Source organism: Gorilla gorilla, chromosome 1 (genome assembly GCF_029281585.2).
Source record: "Gorilla gorilla gorilla isolate KB3781 chromosome 1, NHGRI_mGorGor1-v2.1_pri, whole genome shotgun sequence".
In the NCBI taxonomy this organism is placed as follows: Eukaryota; Metazoa; Chordata; class Mammalia; order Primates; family Hominidae; genus Gorilla; species Gorilla gorilla.
In genome coordinates, this window is record NC_073224.2 from 139430123 (window position 1) to 139450522 (window position 20400).

Here is a 20400-nt window from a genome sequence, read left to right on the forward strand (position 1 = left end):
GCGGAGAGAAAGGAACACTTATACACTGTTGGTGGGAGTGTAAATTAGTTCAACCATTGTGGAAAGCAGTGTGGCAATTCCTCAAAGAGTGAGACACAGAATTACCATTCGTCCCAGCAATCCCATTACTGAGTATATATCTTGAGGAATATAAATCATTCTACCATAAAGACACATACACGCAAATGTTCATGTAGCACTATTCACAATAGCAAAGACAAGGAATCAACCTAAATGTCATCAATGATAGATTGGATAAAGAAAATGTGGTACATATACACCATGGAATACTATGCAGCCATAAAAAAGAATAAGACCATGTCATTTATGGGAACACGGATGGAGCCTCCCAAGCCTGCCCGTTGTGCACATGTACTCTAGAACTTAAAGTATAATAAAAAATATATATATAGATATCTATATCTTTTGATATCTCTCTCTGTATATACATATATACACAGAGAGAGAGAGGTTGAAAAGAATAAAAATCATGATTTAAAAAAAGAGAAGATTCAGCTCTGTCATAAATAGTAAGAAATTCAGATAAATGAAACACACAGGTAGGACAGGATATAAGGATGAAAGACTGAATCCCTGTCTCTCAAGAAGGGATTTCTAGTTTAGGATGAGAAAAGCAAACAAATGAAGTCCAATATTATAAACCCTATGATCAGGATTTGCACAGGACCTCAGGAAAAGAGGCCCCTTACTCAATCTGAAGGAATCAAAAAGAAGTTCCCCAACACTCCAGAAGTATCTGGAAAGATGAGCAGGACTTACCCAGCTAAGAGTATTGCCAAGCAAAGAAAACAATGTGGGCTGGAAAAATAGTGATATCAAAGAAAACAGCATGTTTATGAACATGAATTGTTTAATTTGGCTGAAGCAGAGGCTATGAGAGATGGGCCTTGCATGTCATCCTAAGGAATTTAAATTTGATACCAAAAATACAGGAAAGACCTTTTAAGAGTCTTTAGGAACAAAAAACAAAGTGAGAACAGAGGAGAAGGACATAAGAGGCTAGTTGAAAAAAATTCCAATTTCAAAAGAAGTTATAAAATGAAAATTCTGATGCTGCTGCCAACTTAAAGATGAAAATTACAAAGTGACAACTTTCACTTGCTTGGTTTGAAAGACGCAATCTGTCCCATCTCTGGAAAGGCTTGATTTGAACCTGAATATTAAAGATGAATAAGGTGTCAGAGCTGATTTGTGTGTTGCTAAGCAATGCTGTACGCAACTGCTTCTTGAGAAAAAGCAGCACTTCACGCAAATTCCTTTTTATTGAAAATGCAAACCATGCTAGCTTTTATTGTGGTGTCTATTACTCCCTAAAAGCCTCATCTCAAACAAAAGAAGTAAAACATGTATTTTTAAGCATTTAGTATTTAAAAATCAAATCTTATGAAGCTAACACACCAGCTCAAAGTACATTCTCCAAGAATACAGTGCATTTTCTAAGACAGCATGAAATTTACTGACCCTCTGCTAAAAAGGGCATGTGCTTTAAAATGACAGGAAGAGATGTGTCTTGGTTTGAATACAGCCTTAAGAAGTATAGCCAGTGCTGGGGTCCTTGTTTTCAGCCATGTCCTTGCCCTGGGTTAGTTGGGTTTAGGCTAGCCAGGCATGGGACATAAGAAAATAACGAAATAACTTGGCTTATTATGAGCCAAGTTACAGTTGATTCTGATCTAGAGCCTTCACAGGTCTTTTTTTACATCTGCTTTTAATATTCCTCTAATGAAATTCAAGTCAGTCACACTGTTATAGTGAATATTCCTAGTTCTGAGTCCAGAACACAATGGAAGCTGTTGTGCAGGCTTCTGTGTGTGGCTGACCTGTCCTCCTTCACTTCCCTAAGCCCAGCCCAATCCCATCTCCACACCAACCGAACTCTTTATCTTTATCCTTCTTCCATCCTGGACAATTTTCCCAAAAAACCCAACCCTGACCCCAAAGTCCATCCAAAGCCACTATTTGGTCACTCCAAATAGAAACATAACCCACTCTCTAGCTTGGCCTAGGCCTACTCCAGCCATGACTTGAGTACCAATCTGTTTTGTGTACCTTCTATTCCACCAGCCCAGAGCTATTATGGAAACAGAGACAGTTCCTGGCCTAAAGAAGTGGGCTAGGCCGGGCGCGGTGGCTCACGCCTGTAATCCCAGCACTTTGGGAGGCCGAGGCGGGTGGATCACGAGGTCAGGAGATCAAGACCATCCTGGCTAACACGGTGAAACCCCGTCTCTACTAAAAACACAAAAAATTAGCTGGGCGTGGTGGCGGGCGCCTGTAATCCCAGCTACTGGGAGGCTGAGGCAGGAGAATGGCGTGAACCCAGGAGGCGGAGCTTGCAGTGAGCCGAGATCGCGCCACTGCACTCCAGCCTGGGCGACAGAGCGAGACTCCGTCTCAAAAAAAAAAAAAAGAAGTGGGCTAACAAAATGGTCTACCTTGCAATCAAAGGAAGACAGATGGGAAGCAGTAACCAAGACGCAGGGGGCGGGAAGGCAATAGGTATTCAAGGAGTTCTTCAAAAGCTGTGGTACAAGTGGAAGATTCACTAGGAAGATGTTTAGAGAATTTCTGAAAGTATAAGGGAAGGCAGTTAACTGTGAAACATACTAGAAAATGAAGCTAGAAGGAAAAAACTGAGGAAGGGAATTCTCCAAAAGATTCAACTAACTAAATCTAGTTTAGGTATAGAACCCTACAATCAGAAGCTAGATCATTGGAGTGTCATGCCAAAATGCAAACTTCATAACTAAGCCTAATATATCACTGCTTACTTTTTTACTGCTTACAATACCTTTTCCCCCATCTCTAACCCTTTTCATATAGTTTTATTCAGAGCACACGAAACAAAATAAACAAAAACCATTCATGGTAAGGATACAGAGAAACTGGACCCCTCATGCATTGTTGGTGGGAATGAAAAATGGCACAGCTGTTGAGGAAAACAGTTTCACAGTTCCTCAGAAAGATAAACATAGAACTACCACATGATCCAGTAACTCCACTTTTAGGTATATACCCAAAATCATTGAAACTAGGGATTCAAATAGATACTTGTGTACCAATGTTCAGAATAGTTGCATTATTCGCAATAACCAAAAGGTAGAAATAACTCAAACGTCCATCAACAAATGAATGGATAAATAAAATGGGATATATACATACAATGGAATATTATTGAGCCTCTAAAAGAAATTCTGATACATGTTACAACATGGATGAATGTTGCAAATATGCTAAGTAACATAAGCCAGACACAAAAGGACAAATATTGAATGATTCCATTTATATGTGGAATCTGGAACAGGCAAATTCATAATGTCAGAAAGTAGAATAGAGGTTTCCAGGGACTTGGGTAGGGGGTGGAGATAATGGTGATTTATTGTTCAATGGGTACAAAGTTTCTGTTTGGAATGATGAAACAGTCTGGAAATAGTGGTGATGGCTGCACAACATTGTGAACATATATAAAGTCACTGAATTATACATATAATAATGGTTAAAATTGTAAGGTTTATGTTATACATATTTTACCATAATAAAACATTAATTTAAAAAGTCAGTCTTGTATCTAGAGTAATAACTGGCATGAGTATTTAATAATAAATTTCTGATGCAACCACTGCCAAAGATTCTGATACATACTTAATTATCCTTAATACTTGAACCCATATTAGGATTTTATTTTTGCTTAGTCAGTAGTTCCAGTATCAACTGGCGGTCAACAAATGGATCAGATAATGCAGCAGTAACTGTTGAAAAGAAAATCAGAAAATTCTATAATTGAGTGTTACTACAAAAATGTCATTTTCAGTAAATAGTGTAAACTCAAACCTATGCAGTATGCTTGTAATTCTAATAAAACACAGTATCTTATTGTGTTAAATTCTGATTTTTATAGTATTTCGGATTATAATTTCTGTATTTTAGGAAACACAAAATTTTAAACCCTTAAAATAAATAATTAAAATTTTTTAGCCTATATTCCTTGACCTACTGCATGTATCTAAAAGAAAACCATAAAAGGAAATGGTACAGGTATGCAAAGGCACACAGAATGAATATAACGGACTATGGAGACTCACAGAAGGTGGGGTCGGGGACAAGAGAGATTAAAAAACTACATACTGGGTACAATGTACAGTACTTAGGTGATGGGTGCACTAAAATCTCGGAGTTCATGCTATACAATTCATCCATGTAACCAATAACCACTTGTATCCCAAAAGCTACTGAAATTTTAAAAAGAATTAACTTTTTTTAAAAGGAAATGATAGAAGTCAATCTCAACTAAAACTCAAACCATTATTGTTAGACTTTTTCAAGCATTTTCCATTTTCTAAACAGATGTTTTTCATCTTATTTTTGCTAATTCCTGAAATAAAAAAGCAATGGTTTAACTATTAATTTCTGATCTAGCTCAATCCAATTGTGAAACTTACGAAATACTATTGGCACCAAATTAAGATGTAGCCTAAGTTGATATTTACAGAGTAAGGATGAGCCAAACACCCTTGTTATTGAATATGGTTCAGGGACCAGCAGCAGCACACCACCTGGGAGCCTGTTAGAAATGCACACTCTCAGGTCTCACCTCAGACCTGCCGAATCAGAGACTGCACTGAACAAGATCCCCCAACGATTCCTAGGCATTTTCATGTTTGAGAAGCACTGAAGACAATGGAAGGCTTGCAACAAAGTTAGAATTCTGAAAATATCCAACTCAGTAGAAGCTGATGAAAACATCTATTGTAATAAAGTAGAACAGGGGAATTTTTGATTTATGGATTTAAGAATGAAAAAGAGTTCAACCATAATATTGTGCTTCATAAAGATAACCTCATTCAAAATGGAAGCTCTGCTTTACAGAGCCAAAACTTCCTGCAAGAGCCAGATTTAGGCTTTATGTGAGTTCTCTCTCTCAGAAGGAAACGTAAAACAAAAACAATGCCATATTGAGCCCCATAAATAAAGGATCTCCGTGAGCTGAAAATCCCCGTGGGAGCCCCACACTAGTCCCTCAATGATCCCTTTATAATGAATGAAAGCTTTAACAGATCATGATCCCCGAGGTCACAGATAGATCTATCTGTGATATAGGTTATCTGTCACAGATAGATCTATCTATCTGTGATATAGGTTATCTATCACAGATAGATAATGATACCCAAGGTCAGGGGAACATTCACACAGCAAATGTTCAATAAATAGAATCAACCAAATTGTAAAAGCAGCCTGACTCCACCTTTATACTTCTAAAGGTTGTCTCGGAGGACATGAGTCCAGAGTTGGCTCAAAAACATAAAGATGTATTTTTACATCATTTTAAGAACCTTGAGGATGTTTGATAGAAGACACATTTGGGATTCAGAATGGTATTTTTGGTTTAAGAACTTCAGCTTTAAATAGAAGAAAAACACCTGATGGTTGTTTTGCAAATAGAGAGCTTTATATCCTTTAAAAGTTTAAATATAAAATTTCAGACTGTAACAAAGGAGAGGTCAGCCAATATGTAAATTCATCAACAACTCAAAAGGATGCTAATAAACATCTCTCTTACTGCCAGTGAATAAGAGGGCTGCTTGTTTAAGACATGGCAATCAAGCACCTGGACATATTTTGGTCCTCAAGGACTAGGAGGATATGACAAACCAGCCTTTCTAAAGTCAGAGATTTGGAATTAACATTCTCTAAAAAGCACTGATTGACTTTTCACCTTTAAAAGAATACAATCACTTTAACTTGTTCAGTCATTTTTGACAGGTGAAAACCTAACAGAAAACGTTTTTACCCTCTTATTTCTTGCTTAATGAACACGTTACTTATTCATGCTTTTGCGTCATCATTGACTTCATACTCTTCGTCTCTCTGATCATTAGTTAGTCTTCAAAGCCTTGTTTTTTTCTTTTTTCTTGAAATGTCCCTGGTATCCATCTCTAAATCTTCAGTCCAACTTCTATCCTCTTTTGATAAGTCCTTGTCTCTCTGAGATGGATGATAATAGCCTCCTTTTTAGCCTCTCTGATTCCAATCTCCATCCACCCAATTCATCTTACACATTGTTGCAACTCAAGCTTCCTTAAATAACACTTAAGTCACACGACTCCTCTATATGCTCTTATTCATCATACTTTCTAATTTGGAGTATTTGGAATTAAATACTCCAAATTAGAAAGTATGATGAATAAGAGAAGTTCAGAATATGCATGTTCATCACTAGGATCTGCATCTCCTGCTGTACATATTTTCTATCTATACAAAGCAGATGTATTAATTTCCTATGGATATTGTAAAGCATTACCGTAAATGTGGTGATTTAAAAGAACACCAATTTACTTTCTTACAGATCTGGAGTTGGAAGTCTGAAATCAGTTTCACTGAGCTGAAGCAGTGACAGTAGGCAGAGCTGGTTCCATATGGAGGCTTTGAGGAGATAATTTGTTTCCTTGCCTTTTTCAATTTACAGTGGCTGCCCATATTCCTTGGCTTATGGCTCCTTACTCCATCTTTAAAATGCATCAGTCCAATCTGTTTCAGTCATCACATCGGCTTCTCCTCTAAATGGCTCCCCCTGGGTCCCTCTTCTAAGGACACTGTGATTATATTGGGCCCACCCAAATAATCCAGGATAATCTCCCCACATCAACTTCCTTAACTTAATCACTTCTGCAAAGTCCCTTTTTCCATATACAGTAACATTCACAGCTGGTTCACAGGGATTAAAATATGCCTGTATTTGGGGAGACATTATTCAGACTGCCACAGCAGATTTCATGCCGAAAATTATAGGCAGACTAATTACCTTAAAATATAAGGCAATAACACCATTTCTGGAAAATGAAGTAGATGTACTTTTCCCTATTCTTCCCACAAGCAAAATTTAAAATCCTATATATATTTTAAAAAAAAAACAAGACTCTGAAAAATAGAAAAGAAAAAGGCAGATTGGTTGGAACCTTGAGACCTAAGTAACGAAATGGTGGTGAGTTCCTCGAGTTTTCCTTTTGCCTTATATAGCCTAGTCTTAGGGCTGAAGAAGATAATGATTCAAAGATGCCAATAGAGCTGATTTTTTTTTCAACAAAGTCCTGCTGTGTCACCCAGGCTGGAGTGCAGTGGCACAATCTCGGCTCACTGCAACCTCTGCCTCCAAGGTTCAATCGATTGCTTCAGCCTCCAAAGTAGCTGGGATTACAGGCACATGCCACCATGCCCAGCTGATTTTTGTATTTTTAGTAGAGACGGGGTTTCACCACATTGATCAGGCTGGTCTCAAACTCTTGACCTCATGCGATCTGACTGCCTCGGCCTCCTAAAATGCTGGGATTACAGGCATGAGCCACCGTGCCCAGCCCAGAGCTGATATTTTTAAAGCCCGAAGAAAAGCCTGCTCTGTCTAGTCAAAGGAACAGGAAAAGGGTATCCTAGTAGACAACAAAACATTTCAACAACTGCTCTTCTCCAGCCAAACCCCACAGGAAATAAACTGTGGCCCTAACCCTGCCAGCCAACAAAGACTGAGAGGGGATCCTGGATTTCCACGCTGCCAGGCTATAGGTAGGCACCCCTTTACCCTTTGTCAATCACTCGCCACAGAAGTGTCAAAGAAGGCTAAGTTGGGAGTCAGATAATGAGATCCCCCAATTTCGGCCCCACTCCTCACTAAGGTAGTAATGGTGGAACCTGGAAGTCCACCTCAACCAGGCAGTGACCAGCAACCCTCCCCTGTCAGCTGGAGTGGTGTCACAGGAGGCCTAGTGGAGAGTGAAGACTTTCACCAACACCCTTCAGTAACAAGGTGACCCCTATCACAGTGTCAGGGCAGACCCAATGGGAAACTAGAACTCCCATCTCCACCCACCAGCAACAAGAAGCCCCTCAACCTTGGACATCAACAGAGGCTGAGTACAGAATCCAGATTCCTGCCTCCACATGGTAGTAGCAATGTGACAACCCCCTGCCCCCCAACCCAACTGCCACCACCTTCCCCTGCTGAAGCAGTGTAAGAAGCCAGATACAACAGAATGTTTTAGTAAGATCCAGAGTCTCAACATACTAGGAAAATGTCCAGGTTAACATTTTCTCACATTGACATTGACTGAATGAAAAGAGATGATCGCTAAATGCCAACACCAAGATGACAGAGATGTTAGAATAATTTGACAAAGATTTAAAAGTAGCCATGATAAAAATGCCCCAACAAACAATTACAAAGACACATGAAACAACTGACAAAATAGGAAGTTTCAGCAAAGAAACAGATATAAAGAAAACCAAACAGAAACTTTAGAATAGCATATAACCAAAATGTAAAATTCAGTGAGTGGGTTAAATGGCAGAATGGAGAGATGAGAGAATTTGTAAAGGGGAAGATAGAATAGTAGAAACTATCCAATCTGAATAACTAAGAGAAAATAAACTAAAAATAAAATGATGAAGAGAGTCCCAGAGAGCTGCGGGACTATAACAAAAACCTAACACTCATGTCAACAGAGTTCCAGAAGGAAAGGAAAAAGAGGACAGGGTTGAGAAAGCACTTAAGTAAATAATAGCTGAAAACCTTCCAAATTTGACAAGACATAAACCTAAACATTCGAGAAGCTGAGTAAACCTCAAAAAAGGATAATTCCAATGAAATCCACACCTAGACACATTGCCAAAATACTGAAAACTACAAGCAAGCAGAAGGAAATAATAAATATAAAAACATGAACCAATGAAATTAAAAACAAAAATATAAGGAGAAAATTAATGAAACAAAGAGCTGATTCTTTGAAAATATCAATAAAATTGTCCAACTTCTAGGGAGACTGACAAAGGGAAAAAAAAATAGACAAATTACTAACATCAGAAATGAAGCCAAGAAAATCACTACAGGCTCTGCAAACATAAAGGAATACTTTAAAAAAAAAAAAAACACACTCCACAAACATAATTTTGACAATTTAGATGAAACGGACTAATTCCTCAAAAAACAAACTACCATAATTCACCCAATATGAAATGGATTATTCAAATAGCCTTATATCTATTAAGGAAATTGAATTCATAATTTTAAAAAGAAATCCCCAGGCCCAGATAATTTCACTGGAGAATTCTACCAAGCATTTTAAGAATTCACACCAGTTCTCACAATCTCTTCCAGGAAACAGAGAAGAACAATTCCCAATTCATTTCATGAAACTAGTATTATCCTGACACAAAACCCAGACAAAACAGACAAAAAAAAGAAAACTACAAACCAATGTTACTTAGGAATATGGACATAAAAATTTTTAACTAACAGAGTTCAGCAACATATAAAAAGAATTACACACCATGACCAAATGGTGTTTATTCCAGGGACATAAGCCTTCTTCAATATACAAAAAACAATTGATGCAATCTACCATATTAACAGTCTTAAGAAGAAAATCATGTGATCATATCAATCAATGCCAAAAAAGTATTTGATAAGATTCAACACTCATTCATGATAAGAACCCTCAGAAACACAGAAATAGAGGGGAACCGCCTCGACCTGATAAAGAACATCTATAGAAAACCTCAATTAACATACTTAATCCAGGTGAATGCCTGGATGCTTTCCTTCCAAGACTGGGAGCACGACAAGGATGTCTGCTCTTATCACTCTTACTCATCACAGCGCTGGAAGTTTTAGCCTGTCCAACAAGGGAAGAAAAGAAAACACAAGGTATATAGACTAGAAAGAAAATAAAATTGTCCTCTTTGTGGATGAAAAAGCAATCCCCAAGAATTTGCACATACATACACACACACACACTCCCACATAAAACTCCTAGGTTTTGGGATACAAAATAAACAGAAAAATCAATTGTGGCCAGGCAGGGTGGCTCACACCTGTAATCCCAGCACTTTGGGAGGCCGAGGTGGGAGGATCACCTGAGGTCAGGAGTTCAAGACCAGCCTGGCCAACATGGTAAAACCCCATCTCTACTAAAAATACAAAAAATTAGCCGGGCATGGTGGCACACACCTGTAATCCCAGCTACTTGGGAGGCTGAGGCAGGAGAATCACTTGAACCCAGGAGGCAGAGGCTGCAGTAAGCCAAGATCATGTCATTGGACTCCAGCTTGGGCAAAAAGAGTGAAACGCCGTCTCAAAAAAAAAGAAAGAAAGAAAAAGATAAATCAATTGTATTTCTACACACCAGCAATGAACATATGGACATAAATACCATTTATAATTGCTAAAAAAAAAATAAGTACTTAGGTGTAAATTTAACAAAAAAGGACTTGCATCTAGAAAACTACACAATGCTGATGAAAGAAATCAAAGAAGATCTAAATAAATGAAAAGACATATCATGTTTATGGATTAGAAGACTCAACAATAGTAAAGATGTCAATTCTCCCCAGATCGATATAGAAGATTAACATACTTCCTATTAAAATCCCAGAAACATTATCTGTAGATTTAGACAGGCTTACTCTAAAATGTATATGAAAAGGAAAACAAAGTGGAATTGCTAAGAATATTTTGTTAAACAAGGAGAAAGTGGAAGGAATCACTCTTCCAATATTAAGGCTCACTATATAGGTCCAGTAATCAAGAGAGTGTGGCATTGAAGGAAGGAGACACAGAGGTCAATGGAACAGAATAGAGAACAAAGAAATAGATCAACACAAATATATCCAAATGATTTTTGATGCTGCTATAGAAAAAATTCAGTGGAGAAACTGAATTTTCAACGAAAATGGTACTGAAGCAACTGGGCATGCATAGGCCAAAAAAAAAGAAGCTTGACCTAAGTCTCACACGTTATGAAATAAACAAAAACCTCAAAATCCATCACAGACTTAAATGTGAATGTAAAACTATAAACTTTTTAGAAAAAAAATATGAGAAATCATTGAGTCTAGGGCTAAACTAAGAGTCTCAGACAATATCAAAAAGAAAAAAGTGATAAAAGGGATTTCATCAAAATTTAAAACTTTTATTCTGTAAAAGACCCTATTAAGAGGATGAAAAGACAAGTTATAGACTGAAAAAAACCTTGAAAAACATTTACCAGACAAAGGACTAGTATCTAGAATATACAAAGATTGACCTTAGTCATCAAGAAAAAGCAAATTAAAACTATAAAGCAAGTTATCACTTTAAAAAATCTAATGGCTTAAATTTAAGAGACTGACAAACCATTGCTGATGAGAACATAAACAGGCATATCTACTTTGGAAAACTGTTTAATAATTCTAACTCTGAATGCACACATACCCAACTGTTCCACTCACAGGTATATCTCCAACAGATAGCTGTACCAAAAGATAAGAAATAGCTAATGAGGGTGAATCGCTTTTCGTATGTTTATTGGCCATTTGTACATTCTCTTCTATGAAATATCTTTTCATGTTTCTTACACATTTTTTATCAGATTGTCTTTTTATTGTTAATGTGTAGGAGTGTAAGTATTCTGGGTACAAGTACAGTGCCCATTATTATGTGATGTAAATATTCTCCTACTCTTGTGGTTTTCATTTTCACTCTCTTAATAGTGTCTTTGATGAAGAGAATTTTACAATTTCAACTCAGTTATAGGTAATGCTTTCCATGTACCACTTAAGATATCTTTGTTAACTTCAAAGTATGAATACATTATTTTATGTTATCTTCCAGAAGCTTCACTGATTTTTCTGTCACATTTGAATCAACAACTCATCAGGAATTCCTTTAAAAAATAGATTGTGAGATAGGAGCCAAGGTTCTTTTTTTTCCCCATATAGATATCCAGTTGACCCAGCAGAATTTACTAAAAAGACCTTTTCTTGTTGCTCTAACATGTCACCTTTATCATAAATCAAGTGTCTGTATATTTTTGAATTTGTTTCTGCACTTTATATTCTATTCTATTGGTTAATTTGTCTGTCTTGACACCAATATCTCAATATCATAACTGCTGCAGTTTTAAAATGAATCCATATCTGGGAGTGTAAATCCTCCAGCTTTGATCTTATTCAAGATAATCTTTATCTTTTCACTTATTTATATCTTCTTTAATTTCTCTCAATAAAAAAAATTCTTTGGTTTTCTGTGTAGAGATATTGCACATCTCTAACCTGAAGTTACCGGATACATTGTAAATGGTATAATTTTTTAGGTTTTATTTTCTAATTGTTTAAGGCTAGTATATGGAATTACAACTGATTGTGCTCCTGTGTAAACACAACCCAAGATAAGATACAGAACATTTCCAACACTCTAGAAAGTTCCGTCATGCTTTTTTGGGGGGTCAGTTTTCCCTGACACACCTCAGAAGCAATTGCTTTCTGATTTCTATCACCACAGAATGGTTTTGCTTGTTCTTGGGCTTTATCTATACAGCATGTATTATTTTGTGTCTGGCTTTTTTTTTCCTCTTACAATAATATGATATTCATTTATGTTGAGTATATCAGTAATTCATTCTTTGTTATTGCTGGTTAGTATTTCATTTTATGAACGTATTATGATATATTCACTCATAAATTGTTGACGGACATTTGGATGATTTCTAATTTTGGGCTACTATGAATAAAGCAACTGTGAATATTCTTGTATGAGTCTTTGTAGACAAATGTTTTCATTTCCCTTATTTAAATACCTAGGAATGAAATCATTGGGTCATAGAGTTAAATATAGATTAACGTTATGAGAAATGGCCAAACAATTATACACCAATTGGTTAACACATGAGAGTTCCAGTTGCTCCATATCTTTCCCAGCATTTTGTAGTAAAACTTCTTTTTTGTTTGCCATTTTGGTTGACATAAAATAGTATCTCATTGTGGTTTCAATTTCTATTTCCCTGATGGCTAATGATGTTGGACATCTTTTCATATACATATATTACCTTCTATGAGATATCTGGCCAAGGCTTTTGCCCATTCAAAAATTAATTTTTAAAATTGCTTATTTATACTTTTTAATATATGTGTACAAGTCTTTTGTCAGATATATATACTGTGTGTCTTTTAATTAGCAGAATTTTAAAATTTTGCTAAAATTTCTGAAAACTGACTTTGTATCCTGCAATCTTACTAATTTCATTCTTTAGTTCTAAGGTTTTTTTTCTTTCTTTTTTTTTCATTGCACTGGTTAAGATTTCCAGTATAATATTAGAAGTAGTGAGAGTAGACACCCTTGTTTTGTTCCTGATCTTACAGGAAAAGCATCACCATTAAATATAATTTTAGCTATAGAGTTTTCATAGATTATTTTTATCTGAATGAGGAAATTTCCTTCTATTTCTAGTTTATTGAAAGTTTCTATTAAAAATGGGTACTAAACTTTGTCAAATTTTTGTACATCTATTGGGATAATCATATAATTTTTCTACTTTTTGTGTTAATTTGGTGAATTATATTGATTTTCTAATATTGAGCCATGATGGTCATGGTGCACTATCTTTTTTATACAGTTGGATTTGATACACAATGTTTCTTTAGGAACTCTGTGTTTATGATCATGAGGAATATTCACCATCTGTATATCATTTTGGAGGACTTTCTGTTCAAATCATTTACTCATTTTATATTAAGTTGTTTTCTTGAGTTTTGAGAGTTCTTTATATACAGCTTAAGTATCTATAAATTTAAAAAGCCTTTCTTCAGCCTAGAGTGCCTTTGCCTCATAACTCTAATTTCTTCTCTTACTATTTTGAGATATGGCAGAGAGAAAGAGTATAATAGGGAGGTTGGAGGGAGTATGCAGCCATGAAACATGAGGGCTGTGTTATCTGACACCCTGAGAAAGCTAGGTGACCTTGACTGGTAGAATTCTCTGCTATATCTCCTCACCTTGCGAGCTGTACTTAGCAGAATGCCTGGGGCAATAGGTATAGCAATACCTATTAAATGACAAGCAATAATTTTAAGACATTGATTAAATGGCTTAAAGAACTAGGCTTAGGAGTATTTGGTTTTTTAACCCTAAGACCATTTCTTCAACTTCAGCAATTAGTATAATGAGAACCTGGCAGATACATGGCACAAAGCTCCAGGCTACAGGCACATAAAATGCAAAACAGAGAAATAGAGGAAGACAATGAGAATCTGATCAAGAATAAAGCTCCAAAATAACAGAATTATCTTATTTGTACCTCACGGGTAAAAAGAGAGAAATCCCTGTCTTTGTAATGATCCTGTCCTTGCATATTTTTTCTAATGCATTCATTAGACATCTGCATCATTCTTTTAAGCTAAAGTATAACCGCTCATTTTTCAGCACTTCTTAATCAGTTATTACCTCTAGGATTGGCAACTAAAGTAAGTAATTCCTCAGCAGGCTCAAATCCTCTTAATCATTTCAGATGCTAAGAGTTTACTTATGGCATCTTCCTATGAAATTCATGATCATTTCTTTACGAATTCACACATGATCATGATCATTAAAACTGGAAAGGAATAATTATATTTAAATTGGAAATAAATAATTATATGGAAAAGAATGCTATTCAAAAGAGAGCCATCAGCCAGGCATAGTGGCTCACACCCGTAATCCCTGCACTTTGGGAAGTCAAGGTGGGAGGATTGCTTGAGCCCAGGAGTTCAAAACCAGCCTGGGCAACATAGTGAGGCCCCCGTCTCTACAAAAAATAAAAAATTAAAATTAAAATAAAATAGAGTCAACCCAGCATAAAAAGAAAAAAAATGAAATTTCAGTAAAAGATATCACTAATAGATAGTATTTTAGAGCTGGACTTAGATCAACCAGTACTAACTTCATCTTCTCGTTTTATTAATGAGTACATTGAGATATGTTCTAACATTCTAAGAAGAAAGGATTGTGTCCTACAGGTTAAATCTCTCTCTCTTGGGCTGAGGCTGGACAAAAAGTTAATGAATGAATGGCTGTGGGAATAAATGAATGAGTGAATACATAAGTATTCTTCTAAATAATGGTCATAAAGCTAGTTAGTGGAGAGCCAGAACTAAAACTCAGTTCTCCTCCTTTTATCTTCTGTGGTAACTTCTTGGGTATATTCATAAGTTGTACCTACATTAGCAGTTTAGTTAGTTAGTTGTCAGGAGAGCAGCAATCTTACCAAAATCACTGAGTGACCTTAATTGTGGTTTTTTTTTCTCATTATGCTTTAAGACATGCAAACAAAAGAAAAGAATGAAAAGTGCCAAGTGGGATGTCATAAGAAAATTGCACTGTAGCCAGATCACACATAGAAAATGACAGAAAAAGGGTAGGCAGAGATGGCTCTGTGATTTTCTTCTCACTCTCACCTGATCTAAGAGATATAAAAGGTACAAAGTTAGAATGCATTAGCTGTCAAATCAACAATATTCTATTAGAGGCACACACTTCTCTTAACAATGCAGCCATTTTATAACCACAGGCTGACATGGTCCACAACCAGGGGAACAAGAGGTCGAAAGGATCAAGAACAGGATATAATGTGATAATGGGGACAATATACTTACTCTTCCAGGAAGTGCTGCTGGGGTCCTATAATAGAGCCTGGCCGGCATATTCTAATCCAAGCAATTATTTCAGCGTGTGTAAACCTGTAGTGTTTCATTACATAACAGGCTATCAATGTCCCTGTTCTTCCAAGACCAGCTGTAAGAGAATGAAACAGAAAAAGAAATATAAAGTCTAGCAAATGCTACCACAAAAACACTGAAATCAAATCTTGCCCAGAAACTGCTCTGCATTCAAGTGTGATGATATTATCAACAGCTAATAAACATAACTGCTATCATGTAAAACCCAATTTTTCTTTAAACAATGAAAAGGGCAAAATGAAGGTGCCATAGATTTGGGGGCAAGAAAGTGATGTGATAAAAAGCAAATGGGTCTGGCAGCAGCATTACTGGCTGGAGTGGAAAAGCCAGAGATGGAAGCAAGAGAGATGAGATGGAAGGCTGGGGCAGGGAAGCAAGCGTGGCTGGGGGGTTGGGATGAGGGTGGAAAGGGATGAGGGTGAGCAACTGCAACAAAGATGTAAAGCTGAATTAGAAATCCATTAGGACTGGGTCACAGGGAAAGTTATAGGTAAGTGACATTTCTGACCTAGAAAACTGGTACAATGTTGACTTCATCCATGAAAACATTTAGTTAGAAAAAGAAAGAAAAAAAATTGTGTGCATGTGCGTGTGTGTGTGTGTGCGCGTGTGTAAAACAAAACAAAGTAGGGAAACATTGATAGTTTCATTTTTTACATGTTCAAGAATCTTCTGCTTTTGAGGGGACCTTTTGTCAGCTTTCCCTGATCAAACAATAAAGGTAGTCTTCTCTTATCTCCCAGTAGTTGGGAGCACACAGCATTTCAGCAAATCTAAAACTACAGTCGTATAGTATGTAAGTTCCACTAAGAAAGAAAAAATTAAACTATGACATGCCATCAATTTTAAGATCCATTCTAATTTCAGAAATGTTAAAATATGAAAAATGTATGTCTTTAAATCAGTGTTCCTCAACCTTTTTTACATTATTGTTCCTTCCAGGAGCCTCTTTAGATATTTTATTCCTAATCAGTTCCCATGAAATTTCACTGTCACAGATAGACTGCACATCTGTTTATGTAAATCTGTGCTTTATAAAAAAAAAAAAAAGTTTTTCATCCCACTAAAACAAAAATTTTGTGTCTACAGATGCCTGACATTTCCTTCCCATTAACCCTTCCTTTTTTTTTTTTTTTTCCTTTTGAGACTGAGTTTTGCTGCTGTTGCCCAGGCTGGAATGCAATAGTGCGATCTCGGCTCACCACAACCTCCGCCTCCCAGGTTCAAGCGATTCTCCTGCCTTAGCCTCCCGAGTAGCTGGGATTACAGGCATGCACCACCATGCCCGGCTAATTTTGTATTTTTAGTAGAGACAGGGTTTCTCCATGTTGGTCAGTCTGGTCTCGAAGTCCTGACCTCAGGTGATCTGCCCTCCTCGGCCTCCCAAAGTGCTAGGATTACAGGCGTGAGCCACCACTCCCAGCTAACCCTTCCTTTTTAAGAAGTATTCATACTCTGTTTCATTAGATGAGGTGTGTGTGTGTGCTCTGTTTTAATCTGAAGGAACCCTTGCCCCAGATCAAACATCAATGTTCTTTCGAAGAGTGAGGTTTAATTTTGGTCTCAGTGGGGCTCTCCCTTTATGATTAAGATTTCTGAGTAATTTGCCTTCTATTTCACCCAGTTCCTATCGTTGTTAATTCCCTAGATGCCTGGCAAGACTATAGGCAACCGTATAGATAAAACACAGGTGACATCCTGGAGCAGAAGCCAGAGCCCAGTGAGTTTCCAGAGTTCTTCCTTCAAGTCACCAATTTGGGTGTCTATCTGGAGAGAAAAGGGCCTTCCTTATGGAGACAACACTCTCTCTCACTGCTCCCCACTGTGCAAAGACCTGGATGGCTCCCTCACTTAGGCTCCTGTTCACACTCACAACCAAAAAGGAGGTGCAGGAAATTTTCCAATTTCTCTGAAACTAAAGCAGCTTCCCCCATTTAAAAAAGAGTCTATAATTTTGATCTATAAAAAGAACGCACTTAGCACTCAATAGTTAGGAGCTCTTACCACAACTGAACTGAATAGGAACATTTCACTAAGTTTCTATAAAAACTTTAACAAAATTTTTTAAGCATTTGTAATTAAAGGGCTCCCTGGCACAGCATGACAAGATGTTGAAAAGTGTTCTATTTATACCAAGTCAAACACCAATTGCTTTACAGTTCCAGGCATTTTCTGAAAGCCCTATAGAACATCAATAATCACATATTGGAATATCACAACGTTGCTGTATTTTAGATTATTATTTGTGGTAGAGAATTTCAAGAATTCATAGCCATCTCTTTTATCAACCACAAAGTGAAATGCAGATATTGAAATGTAATCCCCAGCAAATTGGTTTCTAGTTTATCTCTGTATAAAATACTTTACATTGAGGCATGACATATTCATTCCCTTTTCAGTAGCCACCAAAGTTCATTTGACATAGGATAAGATTCTTTCTCCTTCCTTCTTTTAGTTCAATTAAAAGACTGAGTGCTGCTTGAATTCCCAGAAAATTAAGCTGACTTAATTAGGGCAGATGTCAAAATAATTAATAAGCCTATAGTAGATAAGTATGCTGTGAAAAGCAATACAGCTGTAATTAAACCAAAGGTGTAATCCTTATAAAAGAATCCTATGTGTGTGTGCAAGTGGAAGAAAATGAAATAACAATGTCAAAAAGATATTACCACATGTAAATGTGACTATCCTATACAAGAACTGACTTCAATGTTAAAGGTTCTGATTTAAAATAAAAACATCTACAATACAGACTGGGTACGGTAGCTCACACCTGTAATCCCAGCACTTTGGGAGGCTGAGGCAGGTGGATGACCTGAGGTCAGGAGTTCAAGACCAGCCTGGCCAACATTCTCCTGAGGTCAGGAGTTCAAGACCAGTTCTGGCCAGCAGAACCCCATCTCTACTAAAAATATAAAAAATTAGCCAGGAGTGGTGGCGGGCACCTGTAATCCCAGATACTTGGGAGGCTGGGGCAGGAGAATTGATTGAACCTGGGAGGCAGAGGCTGCAGTGAGCCGAGATCGCGCCATTGCACTCCAGCCTGGGTGACAGAGCGAGACTCTTTGTCTCAAAAAAAAAAAAAAAAGAAAAAGAAAAGAAAAGAAATCTGCAATATAAAATAAATACATATATTTTTAAAAGGTAAACATTCACAGGTCAAGGATATAGAGAAAATATCTGTAATAAGAATGTTTAACACCAGAGAGTTTTCTTTGCACAAGGTCTCTCAAGTGAGAAATACTATCAAGAAACACACTGAGTTTTAATGAAAGCTTTGTAGTTCTTCTCCTTTGAATGTGTCAACCCAAGATACGGATGGCTAATCCACAGATAAACTCTATGATGTAGTAATAATAAAACTACTTGAACTAAGAAATAAGGCCAAATTAATCTCAGGAAAAAATACTATTTTTATGGCACAAAACTAAAGTTTGAAAGAGAAGATCGGATTATCTCCTGCTAAACGTTGATATAAACGTTCCCATTAGCTCTCAAGTTCTACTGCTGTTTAAAATACGTGACATGTGGGCTTTTTCTTGGACCTGGGCAATACTGAATAAAATGCAATGGAAAAGCAAACAGGGTGCAAATGAATCACATGGGGACAAGCCAACACACTGGCACCCCACTGTGGCCTGAAAGCAGCACCCACAAATGAGCCAGCAAGTGACACCTTCCTAACAGACTCCACGCCAGAGACAAGATATCCCACAAAGCCAGGGCCCATCCTGCTAGCTAATGGGGAGGGTGGGGAGGGAGAGCTCTGTCCACCCAGGAGGGGGGAGCCCTGCTCCAAACCCGGGCCACGTGCTGCTCATTTCCATCTCTCTAGGCCTCTGGGAAACCGCAGCTTCCCATTTCTGCTCACATGTTCACAAAGTACCTCCACCTACTCAAATCTTAAACATAGAAACAAGGGCCTACAAAACGGCATTTTAATTTCTGTCAGAACCAAAGCCATACTCGTCTGAATAAGTCAGTTACAGCAGCACTAGGCACATGAAAAGAACAGCACCCTCCCCAACACCTACTAGATGATTAGCATAAAATGAGAGGGAAACCGGGTCTAGACCCAAAACCATGAGCACAGCACCACCCAGCGACACTAGGAGGAGCTGCGCGTGAGGAACTCGAGGCTCCAGCCCAGGGCAGCCCTAGTGATTTCTCCTCGTTGAAATCAAAGACCCAGTAAAATATCTGGAATATTTCCAGTATTATCCATACCGAAAGATCTGGAATGGAATGGATTTTAAGCCTCCTCGAAGTCAAACAGCCAAGCTTAGAGCAAATGGCATGTCATATTTTCTGAGTAGCTGACATGGGGTTGCCAGATAAAATACAGAATGCATGTTCCCTGCAATATTTGGGACATACTTATACTTTTTGTTTTAAAAGTATTCATTGTTTATCTAACATTCAAATTTAATTAGGCAGCCTGTATTTTTATTTGCTAAATCTGGCAATCCTAAACCTTCTATAGTCTGAACAATTCCTGCCCCAAAGTATCCACCCCCAGAGATCAGAGATTTGCAAAACCAACTCTTTAAGTTTATTCCATGAGGCAGCATCACATCAGCAGCATTGTAAGCTAGCGGATTGCCCCTAGCAACAGGCATGGAAGATGCTCTGCTCCATGAAGCCAAAGACTAGCAGGGGAGGGAAAAGCAGAGACTGGAATGGGGGTCCAGATAACTGGGTCATAAAACAGAACCACGACAGTGCAAGAGGATGGACAAGAGATGGGCAATTCTGAAAAAAAACAAAGGAGAGAGGAAAACTAACAACCCTTGTCTCTTGAGAATTTTACCTCTTTAAAGGTGTTCCTGCAGCCTAAAGACACTGCTACTGTATTTCCCCTCATTG

General features: G+C 37.4%; 1 protein-coding gene across 9 annotated transcripts in view; it reads right to left on the reverse strand.

The window, feature by feature from the left end:
- CDC14A (cell division cycle 14A) overlaps positions 1 to 20400 on the reverse strand; it is a 176562-nt gene that overhangs the window by 37092 nt on the left and 119070 nt on the right. For all 9 annotated transcript variants that reach the window (XM_019035893.4, XM_019035939.4, XM_055353124.2 and 6 more), the window contains one exon: positions 15451 to 15589. In XM_019035893.4, coding sequence (XP_018891438.4) covers positions 15451 to 15589 — 139 coding nt within the window. The remainder of the gene's footprint in view (positions 1 to 15450; positions 15590 to 20400) is intronic.